This window comes from Equus asinus, chromosome 15 (genome assembly GCF_041296235.1).
Source record: "Equus asinus isolate D_3611 breed Donkey chromosome 15, EquAss-T2T_v2, whole genome shotgun sequence".
NCBI lineage: Eukaryota > Metazoa > Chordata > Mammalia > Perissodactyla > Equidae > Equus > Equus asinus.
Window position 1 is genome coordinate 50,451,317 of NC_091804.1, and position 20,965 is coordinate 50,472,281.

Sequence of the window (20,965 nt, forward strand, 5' to 3'; positions counted from 1 at the left end):
ACCTTGTCAGTTCACCCGTTATCACAATTCCCCATGGCCGTCTCCCCATCTGGCTTGGATCCCAAGGACATGTGGGTCTTATTCATCTTTGTGACCAGGGTCCAGGAGAAGGTGGGCAGGGTCTCAAGAAACCTGTGTTGAGTGGGTGAGAGAGGAAGCCAGCATGCAGCACCTCCTGCTGGGGTGACGCCCGATGGAGGCCCCCAGAGATGGGACCCCCAGCGGGGCAGGAGTAGAGGGGGGCCCAGGGCAGTGTTTGGGGCCAAGCAGGTCTCCCCAGCCCATGAGGAGGGTCTCAGGGAGGGAACGAGCCCTCCCTGTGTCTGCCCCAGGACCAAGGTTGGCAACCACAGACCAAGGGACTCAGAGCCGTCCCGGGCAGGGAGGGGCTCGAGGATGACCTGGCACTTTGGAGTGCTGCTGATACCGTCAAACAGGAGCCAGGAATTAAAAATAACCGCCTGGCGAGAAAGCAAGACTCACCCCACCCCTGCCCAGCTGGTCTCTATATTTAATGCGTCCTGTCCTGCCTGAAGGTTAGGTGGGATTTGGGAGACGCTGTGACTGGCCAAGGCTGGGATGGGCGAGACCAAAGGGCAGGAGGCTAGGGTCCCTGGGGATGCCCACCCCAACGTCCCCCAAGGAACCACGAGCGCCCAGGACCCTGGGCTGCGTGCAGCCTCAGAGGGTGTTTGTCAGACACACCGCACAGGTCTGAGCCTCACCCTCCGCTCCTGGCTCCCCCACAGCTGTCAGCTGCCTGGAACCAGATCACGGTGAGGTGCCTGCACCAGGGGCCGGCCGTGCTGGGAGGCCTGCTGCCCAGAGCCGCAGCCACTGCTGGTGGAAGGTGGCCTGCACACCGACCCTGGGAGGGTCTCAGCTGGTTTCTCCAAAGAGCCCCATGTCCCCAGGATGCGCTCTGTTACCTCACGGCCGAGCTGCGCCGAGGCCCTGGAGCCCGGGACGCGGCCATCTGGAGAGGTGTCTCGCTGAGCAGCAGCATGGGACTGCCACAGCGGCTACCCCCTGCAGAGGGCCAGGCAACTGCTGGACTACTGCTAACTACTGAACGGTGCTTAACGACCACTGACCACTGGTTAGTCCTTGATAAGCACTGAATGTTACGGGATAACCACTAACCACAGAATATCACTGAATGACTAGGAAATGCTAACCAATACTAATGCCATGCGACGTACTGAACAGCCACAGTCGCCTAGTCTTGCGAGTTTACCATGTGCCAGGCAGGGCTACCAGGTAACCCGAGGACCCATGGACCAAGAGCCTACTGGGCACAGAGAGGCAGAGCACAGTGCCCAAGGTCACCAAGTAAGGAGGGCAGAGCTCGCAGTCCGCTTGGAAGGGCTGAGCCAGGGCAGTGTGACTTCTGGATGGAAGCCTGCCCAGGTCCCACTTGTGCTCCCCGCCCTTCCCCCCAGGTCAGGCTTGCCCCCCCAAGGCTCCCTTCTCCCACATCTGAGCCACTGGCCACAACGGCCCATGTTGCAGCCAAGGCCATGGGGGCAGGACAAACAAGGAAGGGTCACCAGCCAACCAGGTGGGGAGCTGGGCAGGAGGAAGGAGAACACGTCCCCCCAGCCCCCTCGTAGCGCCCCACCCCCCACCACCCAACCCAGCCAGGAGCTGTTGGAGCTGTTCGGGAAGACACCGGCAGCCCCCTCTTTGGCTGGCTGGGGTTTCACGAGCCTGGAGAAAGAAGATCCAGCTAAAATTAACCATTATCAAGCTGTCAGCCCTGGAAATAAACCCGTTTCCCATTGGCTGCCGGTGATGTCACTGCCAGTTAATAATAACCTGTGAATGCGTAACTAACCACCTGTGCGTGTGCCTTCCTCTGGGGGGCCCCCTCCCGAGCAGGGGAGTGGGGGTGGGGGTAGGGGGCTGGCAACCCAGATGACCATGGAGATGGCAGCTTCAGGGCAGAGTGGGCACCAGGGCCCAGGGCACCCTCGGCATTGGGTGTCTCAGAATGACCACAGGCTGCCCTCTGACCCCAGGGCACTGGTGCGCACCCTCACGTCCGCGGCAGTTGCATCTCGTCTCCCAGACAATCTGGGCAGCAGGACTCTGGATGGCCTCGGGGACAAGTTCCCCTCCCCCAGCTCTCTGAGCCGGGCACCCAGGGCACTGAGCTGCCCAGAAGGCTGCAAATTAATCAGTCTCCATGGCGAATAGGAGCTCTTACCTATGGAGCTTCTCCGGAAAAGCAAGGTCATAGGCCCTAAATCAGAGAAGCGGGCCCAGAGGGGCTGGGGTCCCGGGTGGGGCCAGGCCCAGCAGTTGTCATGGTGCTGGGGGATGGGGGGTGCGGATGGGGCCTGGGCTCAGGTCCAGATGGGAGGTTGGCTGAGACGAGGGGTGGGGGGTCGGGCCACATGCACATCAGCTAGACCCCAAGGCCAGCCCAGGGCCCCACGAGCCGGCCAGCCCTGTGCTCGGTGCCGGGCCCAAGTGACATGGGGAGCTGGGGTGACCGGACACTCCAGGCCCCCAAACACGCCACCCCACCAAACCCCGCGTGTCTGGGACGGTATGAGGCCGACCTGAGTCAGCCTGGGAAGGCGGGGCTCGGGGGACGGCGCGGAGGGGACACAGCCCGCAGCGAGGGGGAGGGGCGGCCGCGGGAGCTGTAGCGGTGCCGCAGCGGCGCGGCCCGTTGCCATGGCGAGGGCGCAGGCAGCCCCGCGGGCTCCTCCCTCAAGGCCCTCGCTCCCAGCGGCGCGGTAGGTGGCACCTGCGTTCCGAAGGGCAGCCGGCTGCCAACGCCGGAGCTGGCCCGGGCCTCGCGCAAGCCCAGCGCCCACGGCTTCCGGGGAGCAGACAGCCGCCGGCAGCGCTTTCCCTGCTGCGGTAGCGGGGGAGGGGGTCTGGGGCTTTGAGCTCTGGGCCGCACACAATCGGGGGCTCCAGCCTGACGCCAAGAGGAGGGAGTGGCCAAGGCCCCACCCTGCCATCCGTTTGGCCCATTGCAGGCTGGAAGGCCAACCAGAGAGCCCAGGGGAGCCGTCAGCGGCTAGGGGCCAAGAAGGGGCAGCCACTGCAATCCCGCCCAGCGACAGAGGAAAAACCGCGGGAGGGTCTGCAGGCCCCACTGCCGGCTCAAGTCAGTCGTCTCCAGGCCGGGTGGAAAGAGAGGCCAGGTGGGCATTTGCTGCGTCATGGGTTGCTCTTCTTTCTGCAGCTGGATCCAGGTTCCCCTGGGGGCTCACCGAAAGCAGAGCTGCCCTCCTGAGATCCTGGCCTCCAGTGGCAGCGGGAGAGGCCACAGTGCTCCCCCAACCCCCCCACACCCAGTGGGGGCATCTCCAGGCTGGAATTGCCCTGGGGAACCTGAAGCTCTTTAGCAACTCGGAGCCCCTGCTTTCACCTCTTTGAATAGAGCTTCCCTCAGCTGGGCTGTTGGGAATAACCTGCCTCAACAGCCGGAGCCCTCGTGGGCATCTGTGGGATGAGCTGACACGGGAGGCTGTGGGCAGCACCATTCTCCCCATGGGTGGCAGAGACCCGGAGCCTCCCCTGCCCCAGGAGAGACTCTCTCCACACCTGCAAGACAGGAGCCTGGACCTCTGCTGGGGAAGGACCGGGGACTGAGAGGACAGTGCTCAGCCTTGTCCTTGAAGGTACTGAGGGAAAAGTGCACAAATTACAAATGTGCTTGAGCACCCAGATCAAGAAACAGAGCACCCCCTCCTGCCCCGAGGGGACTGCTGCCCTAACTTCTCACACCCAAGGTCACTTTGCCTGCTTTTAGTCTTTGTGCAAATGGTAGACATGGCTTGTGCTCTTTGCTCTGGCTTCTTTCACTTGCCATTGTGTCTGCGCCGTTCATCCATGCTGCTGCACTGGGCGTCCGTTGTCTGTCTTCCCTGCGGTGCAGCATGCCACTTCCAGTCTTGAGCTGCTACAGATAACGCTGCTGGGAGCCTCCTGTGCGTGTCACTTGTGCGAGTGTTTCTACTTGGCTTCCACCCTCAGGGGTAGAGCTTCAAGCCATGGGGTCTGTGCACCATGCCGGTCACTTGCTTACCGCCTCTTGCCTCTAAATTCAGCCTTCAATAGCTGCTCTGTGATGATGAACAAAATTACTTTAAGCATTTCTCCGTTAGAACGAGCAGATCCATCTTTGCAGGGCAGGCAATGAAGTGTGAATTTACAGCTGAGAGGAAATTAATTGATAACTGACTTTCCCCCTTGACTCTGAGGATATTTTCCTATTTCTTTGCAGGTCTAATGATTTTTGGCTGAATACTGCACATTCTGTAAAGACTCTGGATTCTGTTGTCTTCCTCTGAAGACTGTTGGCTCTTCTTTTAGCAGCCATTCGATCACTGGACCTGTGTAGGCTTGTTTTCACGCTTTGTTGGTGTCGATCTGTGGAACGCCCGGTGTTTCCAAAGCCCCTCAACTTGGTAAGATTCAGCTTCAACCTGGTTCCCCTACGGCTCCTTGTGAGGCTCATCTTTATCTTTTCTTAGATGGGCCTGGAGTAAGTTGTAGTCTTTTCTCCTAAAAAGTAAGTAAGAAGGTCTCTCCCCTCTGGCCAGGCCCACATGCCAGTGCTGCCCAGCACAGCTGGTCTTGCAGCATTTTTGTTCCCATCTCAATGCATGGCAACCCCCAAGGAGTCCTGCCCTTGCATGACCTCTTCCCCTGAGTGCAGAAGGGACCTGTGGCTTGCATCTAGCCAACAGACTATGGCCAAGGTGGTGAGCCATCACTCCCCTGACTGGCCTACGTTGGCAGACTGGAACAAGAGACTCCCTCCTGGCCTTGAAGAAGTAAGCCACCAGGTTGTGAGAAGGCCTGTGAGGGGTCACGTGTCAGGCTGCAGGCAGCCTTTGAGAGCTGAGGGTGGCCCCTGGCTGTCCACCAAGAAAGCAGGGACCTCTGTCCTATAGCCACAAGGAAACAGATCAGCCAACAGCCACATGACCTTAGAAGAGGACCCCAAGCCTCAGAAGAAACACTGACACCTTGTTTGCATGCTTTTGAAACCCGCACCTGGACCCCTGACCCTGTATGTTTTTAAGGCCACTAAATTTGTGGCAATTCGTTATGCAGCCATAGACAACTAGTGCACAGCCCACAGTGGCTGCTGTCTGGTAAGCCTCCAGTGGCCTCCCCTGACCCTCAGCCACAGACTGAGGGGACCCCATATGAACTTCCAGGCCCCTGAGCAGCTCCCCACCCTTCAGCTCCCCAGGACTCCACCCCCAGCCGCTGGGCTCACCTGCACACCATGCTCTGCTGCAGCAGCGCGGCCAGAAGACTGTCCCCCGGGGCTGGCATGCGTGGGCCCACCAGAGCTCCCTCCCCGTCCACCTTACCCTCTCCCCACTGGAGCGGCTGCTGCCGTCTTGGGTCCAGTGCCAGCGCTCTTTATGGAATAGGGATGGCCTGCTATTTGCCGCTTCTCCACGATTATCTGAAGGAATTTAAACTTACAGAAAAGTTGCTGGAGTCGTACCAAGGACACTGCCTCGTGCCCTCCGTCCACACGCGCCGCTTCTTCCTCTTTGCTCCCTTGCCTTCCCCATCCTCTTTCTCTGCGTGTGTCTGGTTATATTCTTTGTTCTGAACTGTTTGAGAAAAGGTTGCATAAATCATTGCCTTTACTCCTTACTGCTTCAGTGTATAATTCCAGTGGGCACAGTACTTCTGCCTACAGTCCCTGTTCTGAGCGCGTCAGCTGTCCCAACCAGACTTTCGCAGCTCTATTGTTTCCCAATCCAGGGTCACATGTCGGTTTCACTCATCAAGCCTCTTAGTCTCCTTAATCTGAAACAGTTCCTCAGCCACTTGTGTCTTTTATGACACTGACATTTTTTAAGAGTGCAGGCCAGTTGTTTTGTAGGATGTCCCTCTATTTGGGCTTTTCTGATGTTTCTGCATGAATCGGTTCACAGTTTATTTTTCTGGCAGAGATACCACCAGAGCAGTGTGTATCCTTCCTGATACATCAGACAGGCAGGTGCCAGGTGTCAGTTTATCCATTAGTGGTGATGTTATCCTTGACCACCCGTGAAGGTGTCCACAACTTTCTCTACAGTGAAGTTACTGCTTCCTCCTTTGTGATTATTAAGTAGCTAATGAGGATGTACTTTGGATTCTGTAAATATCCTGTTCCTCATGGGAACCCCTCCCTCACGTCAGCACGCATTGGTGATTCTTACCTAAATCAATCTTCACTGTGATGGTTGCGCTTTTTAAATTACTTATCTACCTATTTTTGTTTTCTGAATTATCACACAGAAAATTGACTTTTTGGAAGGTGTGCAGTTCTATGAATGTTAACACACGTATAGATTCCTGTAGGCACATCACTCAGGACACAGAATGTTCTGTCACCTAACAGCCCCCTTCGGCTCTCCCTTTATACTCAGACTGTGATAACTGGACATCCAGATGCAGGAGAATGAAGTCGGACCCCTGCCTTATGCCATACACAAAAATTAACTCAAAGTGGATCCAAGGCCCAATAAAACTATAAAACTATTAGAAGAAAACATAGGTATAAATCTTCATGACCTTGGATTTGGCAATGAATTTTTGGATATGACATTAAAGACACAAGCAACAAAAGAAAAAATAGGTAAATTGGACTTCATCAAAAAGGATACTATCAAGAAAGTGAAAACACAATCTACAGAATGGGAGAGAATATTTACAAATCATATTGGATAATAGTCTAGTATCCAGAATACGTAAAGAATTCATACAACTCAATAATAATAGGCAGATAACCCAGTTTAAAAATTGGCAAATGATATGCATAAATATTTATCCAAAGAAGATATACAAATGGTCAATAGGGACATGAAAAGATGCTCAACATCATTAGTCATTATGTACCTAATAACAGACCATCAAAAAATAAGAAAGAAAATTTACAGAATAAAAGTAGAAATAGTTCTACAATAATAGTTGGTGACATCAATACCTTGCTCTCAATAATGGAACCAACCAGATCTGACAGACTCGCACAGACACCCCACCCAACGACATTAGCACACGCATTCTTCTTGAGAGCACATGGGGCATTTTCCAGGCTAGACCGTATGTTAGGTCACAAATTAAATCTCAATAGATTGTAAAGAGAACAGAAAAATAGAGAAAATTCATGAAACCAAAAGTTGGTTCTTTGAAAAGAGCAGCAAAATTGACCAATCTTTACCTAGAGAGACTAAGAAAAAAAGGAGAAAATACTCAAATTACTAAAATCAGAAATGAAAGTGGGGACATTACTACCTATTTTACAGAAATAAAAAGGATTATAAGAGAACTATTAGCAGCTATGAAAAATTGCATGCCCACAAATTGGATAACCTATATGAAATGGACAAATTCCTAGAAACACAAACCTACCAAGACTAAATCACAAAGAAAAGGACAATCTGAATAGATCTATAATTAGTAAGGAGATTGAATCGGTAATTAAAAATCTCCCAAAAATGAAAAGCCCTGGGCGGGATGGCTTCCCCAATGAATTATTCCATACATTTAAAGAACTACTCCCAATCTTTCTCAAACTTTCCCAAAATAATTGAAGAAGAGGGAACAATTCCTAACTCTTTCTATGAGGCCAGCATAGTCCTGATACCAAAGCCAAACAAAGACACTAAAAGAAAAAAAACCTACAGACCAATATCCCTTATCAACATTGATGCAAAAATCCTCGACAAAATACAGAAAACCAAACTCAGCAGCATATTAGAAGGATTATACACCATGAGCAAGTGGAATTTATTCCTGAAATGTAAAGATGGTTTAACACACAAAAATCAATCAATGTGATACACTGCATTAATAGAATGAAGGAACAAAGCCCACATGATCATCTTAATTGATGTGGAAAAAACACTTGTCAAAATTCAACACCCTTTCATGATAAAAACACTCAACAAACTAGGATTAGAAGAAACTACCTCAACATAATAAAAGCCGTATATGAAAAAAACCCACAGCAACCATTATAGTCAATGGTCAAAGACTGAAAGCGTTTCCCCTAAGATCGAGAACAAGTCACGGATGCCGTCTTCACTGCTTCTGGTCATCACAGTACTAGAAGTTCCAGCCAGAGAAATTAGGCAAGAAAAAGAAAAGCATCCAAATTGGAAACAAAGAGTAAAATTATCTCTGTTTGCCAATAATATGATCTTATATGTAGAAAACCTTGAAGATTCCACACACAAACACACAAAAAACCCTATTAGAACTAATAAATAAATTCAGCAAAGTACCAGAATACAAAGTCAATACACAAAAATCAGTTGCACTTCTATAAACAATGAACAACCTGAAAAAGAAATTTTACAGAAACAATTTCATTTCCATTAGCATCAAAAAGAATAAAATACTTATAAATTAACTTAACCAAGGAGGTGAGAGATTTGTACAACGAAAACCAAAAACATTGCTGAAAGAAATTAAACAAGACATAAATAAATGGAAATACATCCCATGTTCACAGATTGGAAGACCTTATATTGTTCAAATGTCAGTAGTACTCGAAGTGATCCACAGATTCAATGAAATCTGTCAAAATCCCAATGATGTTTTTTACTGAAGTAGAAAATATACATTTTAAAATTCACTTGGAATCTCAGGAGATCTTGAATATCCAAAACAATCTTGAAACAGAAGAACAAAGGTGGAGGACTCACACTTCCTGATTTCAAAACTTACTACAAAGCTACAGCAATCTAAGCAATGTGATAATGACATAAAGACGAACAGGCAGACCAATGGAACAGAGCAGAGAGCTCAGAAACAAGCCTTTGCATACATGGTCAAGTGACTTTTGACGAGGGTGTCAAGACCGCTCGATGGGGAAAGAACTGTCTTTTCAACAAATGGTGCTGGGAAACTGGATGTCCACAGGCAAAAGAATGAAGTTGGACCCTTACCTCACAGCACATACAAAAGTTAACTCAAGATAGATCAAGGATTTAAATGTAAGACCTAAGACTATAAAACTCTTAGAAGAAAACATAGGGCAAATGCTACACAACATTGGGTTTGGCAATTATTTCCTGGATACATTACCAAAGACTCAGGCAACAAAAGGAAAAAATAGATGTATTGGACCTCATGAAAATTTTTTTGATTAAAAATTTTTAATCAAAAGAAACTGTCAACAGAGTAAAAAGGCAACCTGCAGAATGGGAGAAAATATTTGCAAACCATGTATCTGATGAGGAATTAATATCCAGAATGTATAAGGAACTACTAAAACTCCACAAGAAAACAAACAACCTGATTCAAAAATGAGCAAAAGACTTGAATAGACATTTCTCCAAAGAAGATACACAAATGGTCAATAAGCACGGGAAAAGATGCTCCACATCACTGCTCATCAGGGAAATGCAAATCAAAGCTACAGTGAGATGTTGCCTCATCCTTAAGAGGATGACTCCTATGCAAAAAAAGAAAGAAACAGAAAATAACAAGTATTGGAGAGGATGCGAAGAAATAGGAATTTTTGTGTACTGTTGGTAGGAATGTAAAATGGTACAGCTGCTATGGAAAACAGTATGGCAGTTCCCCCAAAATATTAAAAACAGAATGACCATATGAGGCAGCAATTCCACCTCTGAGCACATCCTGAAAGAGCTGAAAGCCGGGTCTCGAAGAGGTATTTGCACACCCGTGTGCACAGCAGCATCATTCACGATAGTTAAAACATGGGAGCAGCCCGGTGTCCACTGACAGACAAATGGATAAACAAGATGTGGTGTATCTATACAGTGGAATATCGATCAGCTTTAAAAAGGAAAGGAATCCTGACACTTGCTACAACATGGATGAACCTTGAGGACATTATGCTCAATGAAATAAGCCAGACACGTATGGACAAATACTGTGTGATTCCACCTGTATGAGATACTTAGATTAATCAAAATCATAGGGACAGAAAGTCAGGTGGTGGTTGCTGGGGAGGGAAATGAGGACAGAGTTTCAGTTTTACAAGATGAAAGAGCTGTGGAGACGGGTGGTGGAGACGGGTGCACAACATTATGAATGCATTTAATACCTCTAAACTCTGCACTTAAAAATAGTTAAGATGGTAAATTTTGTTATGTGTATTTTACCACAATAAAAAATTTTTGAGAGGCTGGCCTGGTGGCATAGTGGTTAAGTTTGCACGCTCCCCTTCAGCTGCCCAGGGTTTGTGGGTCCGAATTCCAGACATGGACCTACATTACGCTTAAGCCCTGCTGTGGCAGCGTACCACATGCAAAATAGAGGAAGATTGGCACAGATGTTAGCTCAGGGAGAATCTTCCTCACCAAAAAACCCAAACTTTTTAAAAAAGAAAGTACTGACAAACGGTACAACGTGGATAAACCTTGAAAACATTGTGCTGAGTGAAAGGAGCCAATCGCAAGGGACCCCGTGTTGCATGATTCCATTTATATGAAATGTCCGCAATAGCTTAATCGTCAGAGACAGAAAGTAGATTAACTGTTGCCAGGGGCAGGGGAGGGGGAGACGGACTGCTTAGTGGGTACAGGGTCTCCTTCTGAGGGGTGAAAACGTTCTGCAACTACATAAAAGGGGGTGGCTGCACACCACGGTGAATGTGCTAAAGGTTTGCCACTAAATTGAACACTTTAAAATGGTTAGTTTTATGGGGATTTTACCTCAATAAAAAGATTTATGTATTACAATTTCTCGATATTCTTATTTTTCAAAAATGTTTTAGTTATTACAGTTCATTTGGCTTTCCATATTAATTTTAGGATCTGCTTGTCTATATCTTCAGAAATCTTGCTGGGACTTTTATTAGAAGGGTATAAGTCTACACACCCGTCTCACAGGAGTCGTCTTCACTGTGTTGAATCTCCACTCACTTAGGTCTTCTTTGAGTTCTTTCATTAGCTCTTCTTTTTTGGCATATAAATCCTGTACATGTCTCGCGAGATTTATACCTCAGTGTTTCACGGGCAGAGGGTAGCTATTATAAATAGTGTGTTTTAAGTTGTCTCTTCTAATTATAAACTGCTAATGTATAGAAATACGAGCGGTTTTTGTGTGTTGCCCTTTATCTTGCTAGTCTCATTTGTTCAATTTGTTCAGTTAGCTTTTTCATAGATTCGTTGGTGACAGACCATCGTCAAGGAATGGGACAGCTTCATTTCTCATTTTCAATCTGCATGCCTTTTATTTCTTTTTCTTGCCTTATTGTACTGGCTAAGACTTCCAGTAGAAGTTGAATAACTGTAGCAAATGTGGACATCTTTGCCTTGTTCCCACTCCTGGGGGAGGCATTCTGTCTTCCTCCATCACATACAATGTTGGCCGTACTCGCTGTAAGTTCTTCATCAATGCTCTTTATTAAGATTGAAAGCGTTCTTTTCTATTCCTTGTTTGCTGAGTTTTTGCCGTGAACGGACGTTAAATTTTGCCGAAGTCCATCCTCCACCATTTCATCTGAGTGCTCAGAGTTGCTTGTTGGTGCATTGTTACAACAGCTGCTTCGAAGCCTCTGTCAGATCATTGCAGCGTCCATGTCGTCTCCGCATCTGCGCTTGGGTGTCCCATCCTGTGCCGCCTGAGATTTTCCTGGTGCTTTTATGCCGAATAATTTTGGATTTTACCATGAAGTTCAGTATTTTTGATGAATAAACACTCTGTTTTGTTGTACGACTAAGGTTGAATTCCAGAGCACTGAAATGGTTGTTTCTGACAGTTTTTCCCAGATTTACAGTTGCATCTGAAGAGTGTGTTGACCTCCTCACTCCTTCACACTGGAAACCTGTGATGTCTTTTGTTAGGCGATTACACTGTCATCAAACACATTCATTGAACGCCTACGACATGGTGACTTCTTTCTTAGCCACTGGGGACAGAATAATTACAATCTCTGTTCCCATAGATTAGGTTATTCCTAGTAAAAAGTGTTGTAAATATTGATCATATCTAACTCTCATTGAGCACCTAGTCTGTGCTAGGTACTAATCTAAGCGGTTACACGAACGTCTCAACCTCAAAATAGCCCCGTGAGTCACCTCCCATTTTACAGATAAGGGAGCCGGGAACAGCCGCCCGGGTCCTGGTAGGGAAGCCCATTCTCAGGAGCAGGCTGAGGGCCCCAGCCCTGGGCTTGGGCCTCTCACCTCACCCCCAATACCTCCGGCTGAGTGACAATACAGGAAACCCTAACAGCTCCCGGTGCACGCGGGCACCAGCACCTTGTCTCTCCCATCTTGTCTTCACAGAACACCTGCTAGGAAGGCGCCTGCTTACCCACATTCTGCACAGGAGGGAGTGGAGGCTCAGGAATGGCAGGAGACCTGCCAAGGCCACACAGCTGCTGCACAACTGGGACTCAAACCCCAGTCCCAGCAACTCCAGGGCCGGAGCCTCTCCCTCCCGCCCTGTGGGAACCTGTGGCCGTCAGCCACCAAGGTCCAGCTACGAGGTCTCCTCTCCAGCAGAGGCATCCAGGCAGGGAGCTAGCTGGGTGTGACCAGCTTGGTGCAGCAAGTAGGTCTCCAGCCCATTGAATGGTTTTCTGTCACCATTTGTCTGGTGGCTGGAGGCTCAGGTGCTGCTTCCTGACACAGTGCCTAGCCCTGTCCACCCTGAGCCCCCGATAACCCCCCAAGCACACAGGCCACCAACCCCTCGGAGCCAGCAGAAGGTAAGGCCTGGCCGTTCCTGAGCTCAAGCACCTATTCCAGACACTCTTGTTACTGCCCACCCTACAGACAGGGCGGCTGGCTCAGTCGGTCCTGCAGCCAGCAGCAGGTGGAGGCCGATTCCATCCCAGACCTCGTGGCTCTGAAGCCTGAGTCCCCCAACCGTTGGAGCCACACGAGGGGGGCCGGCCAGCAGGACAATGACCCTGGTTCCTCCAGTGGCGCCTCGGAGGACACCAACCCATGGTGCGCAGCCCGTCTTGGGGTCATCCCATGTGGTCCACACCAAGGCTGGGGGTGGGCCAGATGGAGACTGACACCCCTTTCCCCACTCTAACCAAGATGTCCCATGATCCCCTCTTCAGGGTCCCTGACGCCTGCTATGGGCAGGGACTGGCAGAGCCCCCATCTTCCTGGCTTGATAAATGCAGTTTTTACATTTTCACTTTAAAAGAAAAACCCCCTTTTCTGATTTTCTGTTACTGAAGTCATTGGTGAGGTTCAGAATGGGGTGGACTGGGTCAGGCTGGCCCAGCCGGCTTGAGGGTGACCTGAGAGAAGGGAGATGCACCCCTCAGTGCTCCTTCAGGGAAGGCCTCCTCTGCAGAGCTGCCTCACCCACAGGCTCCCTCCCCTGAGCGGCTGCATCTGTCCTAGTGAGGCGGGATAGAGGCCCTGCCACCTGGGCCTGAGGCAGGTCACCCCAGTGGTCCCTTCCGGCTCCAGGACTCCCCGCTGGGCCAGCCCACTGGCCCCGCCACCCGATCTGGCCCCTCCCCCTGCCCGTCCTCCATCCTCTCGGCTCCCTTCCCAGGTACTGGTCACCAACAGGCATCCTGCACCCCAACCTCCATCTCAGCGTCTGCTCCCGAGGCCTGACTGTGACACTTCTACAAGCAGGAGTCTCAGGTGGGAGGTGGCCACAGCCAGGTCGTGGCTGAGTGCCCTGCCTGCCCAGGCTGCCAGACGTGGCCTGCCACAAGGTGACCCCAGGGCACAGCTGGCCTTGCCCTCAGCCGTGGAGGACGGGGTCGTGGGCTCTGCCAAGTGTCCGCACCCAGCACACGTCTGCACCCAGCGAGCGTAGAGTGTCATGTGGCCTGAATGGGCTAAGGAAGAGCCTGGCCGGCTGGAGATAGGGGTCAGTGAACGAAACTGAATCTAATCAAATCAAATAGAAGAGTATCGAATGGGTTGTCACTACTTAGTGGCATGATGGGCTCTCGAATGTGGAAGAAGACACAGCCCCAGGAAGTCGCAGCTCCGCTGGAGAGAAGACTGGCTGAGAACTTCTCATCTCTCCCGAAGCTCTGGAGCTTCCCATCCATCCAAGGAGGGGCGGCTCTGCCCGGGGGTGGGGGGGTCCATGGTTTCTTGAGGTCCGGAGCAGGGCTGTCGTGGCCCCAAGTGCCTGGCCCTCTTCCCTTCCCCCAGAGCCCTCCACCCCCAGCTGCCAGGCCTGGGCTGGGCCCAGGGAGCCCCAGGGAGGCACAGGGCCTGGGTCCCAGGGAGCAGATGCTGGATGCGGCGCGTCAGGGCACCCTAGGGGCCTGGCACTCTTTGTGAGCCCCACAGAAAGAGGAGCCGCAGGGGGCCCAGAGGCAGCACTGCCCAGACTGTGAGGCCCAAGAGGAATGAACGCTGGGCTGTAAACATGCCCACTCCTGGGTAGTGGCCGGGACCCCTCGCCCTCTGCTCCTGCCAGGAGGTGGAGCTAGCTTCAACCTCCCCACACCCACAGCCCAGTTTACCAGGGCTCCCTCAGGCCCTGGGGCCTTTGCACCTCCCTGGGACGGTGCTGCAACAGCACTTTCTCAGCCTCCGAAGACTGAGCCTGGAGAAGGCGGGAGCTCCTGCTCACCCACAGAAGCACACCCAGGCCTTGCATACCTGGTGCACAGTAGGTTCTTGATAAGCTCTGGATGGACAGAAGCCACAACAGCAAGGCCAGCACCGGCGTCCAACCTCGAGCCCCTCCAGCAGAAACTCTGGTGGCCCTCCTGCCCCACAGGGCCCCTAAGCTGGCCCTGTTCTCCAGGACGGCCCCAAGTCCCAGCTCTCTCTGCTCAGATACCCCATGGGATGGGTCTGCCCCAGGGAACCTGACCGCATCCTCCCACTTCTGTCACACTGCTGTTCTCCACCCAGGAGTACTCTGCGTCCCATCCAGGCCCCAGGGATGGCACCAGCCCTCATCCCCCCAGTTGCACCCCTCCCAAGTAACCACCGTGCCCAGGATTCAGAGCGGGCACCTCACTGCCTCAGAGATGGGGGTCTGGCCCCCACCCTGGCCCCACACCCCAACCCCACTTCCTGTGTGTGAGAGCTGTCCAAGGTCCTGAGCACACGCAGGCTTCTCGGACCTCAGGCCCTGAAACCACAGTCCTGTTGGAGACGCCACCAGACGCCACACACGGGGCCGTGCACCACAGGGACACGGAGTCCAGCGAAGGGGCAGGGCCCTGCAGGCGAGGGTCCTTCAGAGAGAGAAGGCCTGGGTCTTGCTCGAATGCTCCGCCCTCCTGGTGTCCACCACACTGACCAATCTGCCTTATTGGTGACCCCTTGGTGGCCCTGGTGAGCAGGCCTGGCTGCCTCTCCTGTCACAGGTCATGCCACTGTGCTCCACATCCAGGCCTGGGGCCTCTCCGAGCAGCACTGCACACCAGGTCTCAGGGCATCTGTGCAGGTCCCCACCCCCCCAGCTCCCCCTTCCTCAGGCCTCAGCTCTCACTCGATACCCCTCTCCTGTCCCGCCTCACCAAGTGGGTCCCTCTGCCTGCTGGGCTGGCCGGTCCCCTGGAAGGAGCTCCCGTCTGGTTCACCGAACCCTCCTCACTCGACTCAGCCATTTCTACGTGGTAGATGCTCCACAAGCCCATGCACTGAGTGAACAGAACAGGGCAAGGTCCGAGGCAGGGCCCCCCCTGTGTTCATCCTCAGGGGCACGCAAGCCCTTCCTCCTCATGTCTCCCTCAGACACCTTGCCCCAGTGTCCCTGCCTAGCTCTCTGTGTCCTTACTGTGCACCCTGTGCAGGCAGGTGCTGTTGGCCTGTTTCCCCCACAGCACCCAGCGCCAGGCTGCTGCTCAGCCACTCCAGCCGTCTCTATGAACCACAAAACCCCAAAACCAATCACACTCCAAGCCACTGAGGGCTGCTTCTCATTTGGGGGTGGGGCCTAGACGGTGCCAGCATCTGGTCATGCATCAGGGTGGGGCACGCACCACAGATGCACAGGCACCCAGTAAGTCAGGGGGACACACGCTGGCCTGCTAGGGGGCTGTTATGCCACCCATCCCAGGCCAGTATGTGGTCAAGGACCGTCACCAGGGCAGAGACTAGAAAGGAGAGGCTGTTTCTGCACAGCAGGCAGCTGCACAAGGCCCTGAGCAGAGCTGATGGCCCGAACCTTGCATGGGCCCTAGACAGCCAATAACCCGACAACGTGGCTTTGGTGCGTCTGGCCCGCTGCGAGGCTCCGGGTTTGGTGAGTGTGGGGGGATGTGGGGGTTGCAGATGCCCTTTAAGAATTAAATTCGATTTGCACTAAAGTCATACCCAGTTTTATGATCCAGAATTGGCCCCTAGAGGGGAGCAGGAAGCTGGCTGGGGCATGGTCGTGGGTCCTGACCTGGAGATACTGAGAAGTAATGAGAGTTCATGGGCTATAAAGAGGGGTTTGGGGTTGCAGCACTCCATGAGCAGGCTGGCAGATGCCACACGCCTCTCCTGCATGGTTGCATTGTCTTACTCGTGTGTGCAATCCAGTTGAACCCCCTGCATGAGACACAGTTATCTTGGAAGCCCTGGAAGATCTGGCCAGATGAGTGGCCAGGAGAGCCCCTGGAACTGTCCTCTTTCCAGTGGACCAGCAGGGGCCCAGTCCATGGGGACACCAGGAAGAGATGGAGGAGGTGGAGAAGGAACCAGAGTTACCTGGGACAGGCAACTGCACCTTCTCCCAGGGACCCCCAGGCCCTACTACTGCCCAAGCCAGGTCACAGTCAGAAGGTTGGCAGCCTCGACCCCCACCTAGCCCAATAAAGGGTCGTATCCAGGGGTGACCAGGGTTCTCCCCCTGCTTCTGCTGAGTGAGAAGCTAGAGTGAGGTCCAGGAATCCTGGAGGAGTCCTTGAGGGGGTTTGAAGATGTGGAGGGCCCAGCAGAGGGATTTATGGGATCTTCCTGGTGGCTTCCCCCTGAAACCACTACAGACCTCCTGGGACCCTCCCAACCACCAGGAAAGAGACTGCCCAGCTGGAGCTGTGAACTTCCCTTCCTGCAGAGGGAGGTTGAGGCTTGGGGCCTGCTGAGGAGGCTGGGAGTGGGGCTCCACACCAGGAAGGAAGTCCTCCTCCTGATTGACAAGCCAGAGTGTAGAAGGACCCCAGGCACCTGTTCCCAGCAGGCAAACATTCTGGGGCCGCCCAAAACATGGGGCCTCTGCCTCCAGCCACAGGAGACATCCCCAGACAGCAGCTCTCTACCCCATCCCACTCGAATAAGGCTGCCCCTGGCTGCAGCAGCTGGGTGCAGGGTGGAGCTGGGCACCCAGGATGTGGGTTCAAGAGCCACCAGAGCTGCGAGGGAGACGGGTGGGATCCTCAGCTTTCTATCCACTGTGAGGTCCCTGAAGGGCTGAGTCCACCAGACCCGTGGCTGGAGAGCTGGAGGCACATAACACTTCTGGGTGCCACCAGTGCCCACAGCTGGGGGTGGCGTACGCCCCAAGCCCACTACTGGTTGGGAGGCTGGGTGCACACCAGCAGATGCCCCCATCTGTCCTGGGTGAGAGCGGAGCAGGCCCCATCCTGAGTGGAGGCTGTGCCTACAGGGCTTGACCCTGGGTGCTGAGAGGCACAGGAACGGACCACGGCCACGGTCCTCGCCACCTCCACAGGGCTGGAGAGGTCGAGACAGGCTACACAGCCGGGCCGATCAGAAAGGATGGCCGGGGCCGGGGAAGCGGGTGGGCCTTGCTCTAGGACAGCGCGGGGCCTCCTTTAGGGTAGGGGAGGTGGAAGGGAGACAGGCTTTTCTCTAGGACAGGGACGGGGGCTCCTTTAACGGCTCCAATCCCAGGCCAGCCGGACGTGCTTCCCAAGCCGCCCAGGTCATACGGACGCCGGGGGGCACTTCCGTCAAGACCGGCCTGCTGGGAGCGGGCCGGGCCGGGGCCGGGGCCTCGCGGGCTGGGGGCGGGCCGGGGCGGGGCCTCGCGGGGGTTGGGGGCGGGCCGGGCCGAGTTGGGGCGGGGCCGGCACGCCGCCTCGCTATAAGTGGGCGCGTCCGCGCATGCGCAGCCGGCGCGTCCCGGTCGTGGGTCGGCCTCTCGCGTCTTCTCTGCAAATGGGCTCCGTGGCCTAGCGTCCCCGTCCCCGCCACCCGTGATCGCGCGCCTAGGCGCGCGAGGGGTCGCCGCCGAGGTGAGGGCCGGGGCGGCGCGTGGTGGGGCCGAGCGGGCCCGAGTGGGCGGCGGGGGCGGCCCTCAGCGCGACGGGCGGCCGGACGGACCGAGCGGCGGCCGGAAGGACGGGCGGGGACTCGAGCCGGGGTCGCGGGGGACCGGGCAGCGGCGAGGAGGGGCGCGGGTCGGGGCGGGTGGTCGGGCTGGGCCGGCGTGGGCCGGTTCCGGGAGCCCCCGGCTGGCAGCCCTGCGCACAAAGCGCCTTTGTTCCTCCCGCGCGGCCGGTTCGGGCCGGTTGGCGCCGCCCCGCCCCGCGCGGCGAAGGCGGACCGGGCGCTCCGGAGCCCCGCCCCCGCGAGGTAAACAAACCCGGGTCGCCGCCCGCCCGGGAGTTCGGGGTCGGCCGGGGCCCCCCCGGAGTGGGCGCTCCCTCCGGGGGGCAGCCGGTGACCGCAGGGGCTCCCCGACGCCCTGCGCAGGCTTCCGCCGGCCCACAAACAGGAGCATGGCAGCCATCCCCTCCAGCGGCTCGCTCGTGGCCACCCACGACTACTACCGGCGTAAGTGAGCTCCTTCCCGCCGCCCGACAGGTCTGACTCCGGGCCCTCTCCCAGCTTGTGGTGTCTGCAGCCCCTTGAGAACCCCTGTCTGGGTGGAGAGTGGGCTGCGCGGGCCCCCGGCCCTGCCCCTGTGCTGCCAGCAGAGCCAGCGCTTGGCCTAGAGGGGTGGGCGGGCCTGGGCTGCGCGCTGGGGGCTGACCGCGGCTCCTCCCCAGGCCGCTTGGGTTCCACTTCCAGCAACAGCTCCTGCGGCAGCGCCGAGTACCCTGGGGAAGCCATCCCCCACCACCCCGGTGAGTGCAGGTCCGCGGTCCTGCCCGAGCGCCCCACCAGGGGTGGGCGGCAGCACCGTGACCCCGCTTTGCTTTTCTCAGGTCTCCCCAAGGCCGACCCGGGTCACTGGTGGGCGAGCTTCTTTTTTGGGAAGTCCACTCTCCCGTTCATGGCCACAGTGTTGGAGTCCCCAGAGCAGTGAGTGCCCCGTTCTGGGGGCCAGTGTGGGAGAGGGGGCAGGCGGAGGCAGGCTCTGACCACCGGTTCTCCCCCAGCTCGGAGTCCCCCCAGGCCTCCAGCAGCACCATCACCTGTGACCTGGCTCCAGAAGCCTCGAGGAAGCAGCCTGGTGGCCAGCCTGCCAAAACCAATGCTGGGCCCCCGTCCTGAGTGACCACCACCTTCCAGAGGCCCTGGGTTCCTCAGAGCCCCTCCCTGCCCCGCCCACCCCCTACACTAGGCAGGCTGGTGGAAACAGAAGCAGTTGGGTTCCTTTATATTGAAACAGCAAAACACCAAAAAGGAAGATGAGAGAACCCAGCTCTTTACCACCCCAGCCGCACAAGAGCCTTCCTGACACCCAGTGACCGTGTGCCTTGCCCCAAGTGCAAAATAAACTCCAAGTGGCCAGCAGCCCTGGTGGTGTGTGTGAGCTGTGTGCCTCGAGGCCCGTGGATGAAGTCACTGAACCCCACCCAACCTTCTCACTTCTTCCTGGGGGTGGGGAGTGGGCTCTGCTTCCTGGGCCTTCCTGGGGCCCCTCGCTGGAGGCCACGTCTGAGGCCTGGCCCAGGTTCACAGGTGTAGGGTCTTGCTCCTGAGAAGGGCTGGGGTGCCTTGCTATTTCGAGGAGTATGGGAGAGCAGGCAGTTTAGGAACTGGACAGGGAACCTCAAGGGCAGCCACTGAGGTCACGGTTTTTTAAGTGGCTTCATCCCTGCGTCCCGTGGCCACCGTTGGAGACTGGGCCTCTGGGTAAGGATTCAGGAGCCCTCAGCTGGAGGGACCTTGATGAGGCCCCAGTTGATACCAGGGAGGGAGATGAGGGAACACGACAGATGCCGTGTGTCCCAGCTGGGTGAGGCAGCTTAGGGGGGCAGGCATTGGGCCACACTGCCTGCCAGCTGCCTTCCCTGAAGGGTGTCACTTCCTCTAGCTTGCGGTGAGGCTCACTGGTCAGGGCTCCCAACCCTGGGGCTGAGGGGCAGGAGTGTGGGGCGCTCCAGAGGGCCCTCCCCGCCACAGGCAGTCCCCGCCTTTGGGCACAGTCCAGCTCAGGGAGCTGCGGGCGTGGTTGTGTATTCTCTGCTGGACTCCTTCAGCGGCAGGTGTTGGTGGAGGACTGCCCGTGCCACATGCCTCCAGTGGCCAGCAGAGATTGACCCAGGTCTGTTGGTCAGCGAGGGCCCCAGAAGAGGGCAGCTTGGGGGACGGGACAGACTTGGAGTGAGGTCTGGGGTTCAGTGAGGGGAGTGGCCTCCACTGGTTGGTGGGCAGAGCTCAGGTATCCTGAGGGGGCCGTCCTCTTCCTGCCAGTTGGCCCTGCTCTGTGCTATAAATAGCAGCGAATCCATTCCAGGTGTCTGCAGAGTTTGTGACCCCAAAAGGCTTCAGCCTCTGTCCGTTACTGCCTTCGGCATGTCCAAGCAGGCTGCAGGGTGGTGGACAGCCTCTCCCAGGCTCCCTGAGGCCAGTGGTCAGTGCTGAGGCCGGGTAGGGGAGACCCTCATTCCCATCCCCTTGGATGGGCCTGGGGGAGTGGTGCCCCGAAGTGTAGTCAGGCCCACCCGGTCTTTCTGGCCAGGGTCTAGAGCAGGCCCCAGAGCCCCTGGCAACAGCGGCTGCTTGGTGTGGCAGAAGGCCAGGGACAGCTGCCTGGACCCAGGTGGCAGGCGGTGGTGCCCCACCACCAAATGACCCATCTGCATGGAGTGTTGGGGAGTCTGTGCTCCCTGAAATCACGGGGCAGGCGGGGTCCAGGGAACAAAGGGCCAGTGCAGCCGAAGTCCAGGTGGCGCCCATGTGTGGTCCAGGGAGGCTCAGCCCTGGTCCTG

General features: G+C 55.1%; 1 protein-coding gene and 1 long non-coding RNA gene across 3 annotated transcripts; both read left to right on the forward strand.

Moving 5' to 3' along the window:
* The first annotated feature begins 539 nt into the window (after positions 1-539).
* Positions 540-5,646, forward strand: LOC106836318 (uncharacterized). 2 transcript variants are annotated; one of them, XR_011494728.1, is made up of 4 exons: positions 540-1,099; positions 2,997-3,164; positions 4,250-4,433; positions 5,220-5,646. It is a non-coding gene; the product is annotated as an uncharacterized lncRNA (long non-coding RNA). The 2 variants fall into 2 exon arrangements; XR_011494729.1 differs by lacking the exon at positions 540-1,099 and adding an exon at positions 2,020-2,235.
* Positions 5,647-17,896: 12,250 nt separating this feature from the next.
* PPDPF (pancreatic progenitor cell differentiation and proliferation factor) lies at positions 17,897-19,544 on the forward strand. Its single transcript, XM_044748242.2, has 5 exons — positions 17,897-18,097; positions 18,558-18,638; positions 18,854-18,931; positions 19,013-19,109; positions 19,187-19,544. Exons 2-5 carry the CDS (start codon positions 18,584-18,586, stop codon positions 19,299-19,301), a joined length of 345 nt encoding a protein of 114 aa, XP_044604177.1. The 5' UTR covers positions 17,897-18,097; positions 18,558-18,583; the 3' UTR covers positions 19,302-19,544.
* Positions 19,545-20,965: the final 1,421 nt, after the last annotated feature.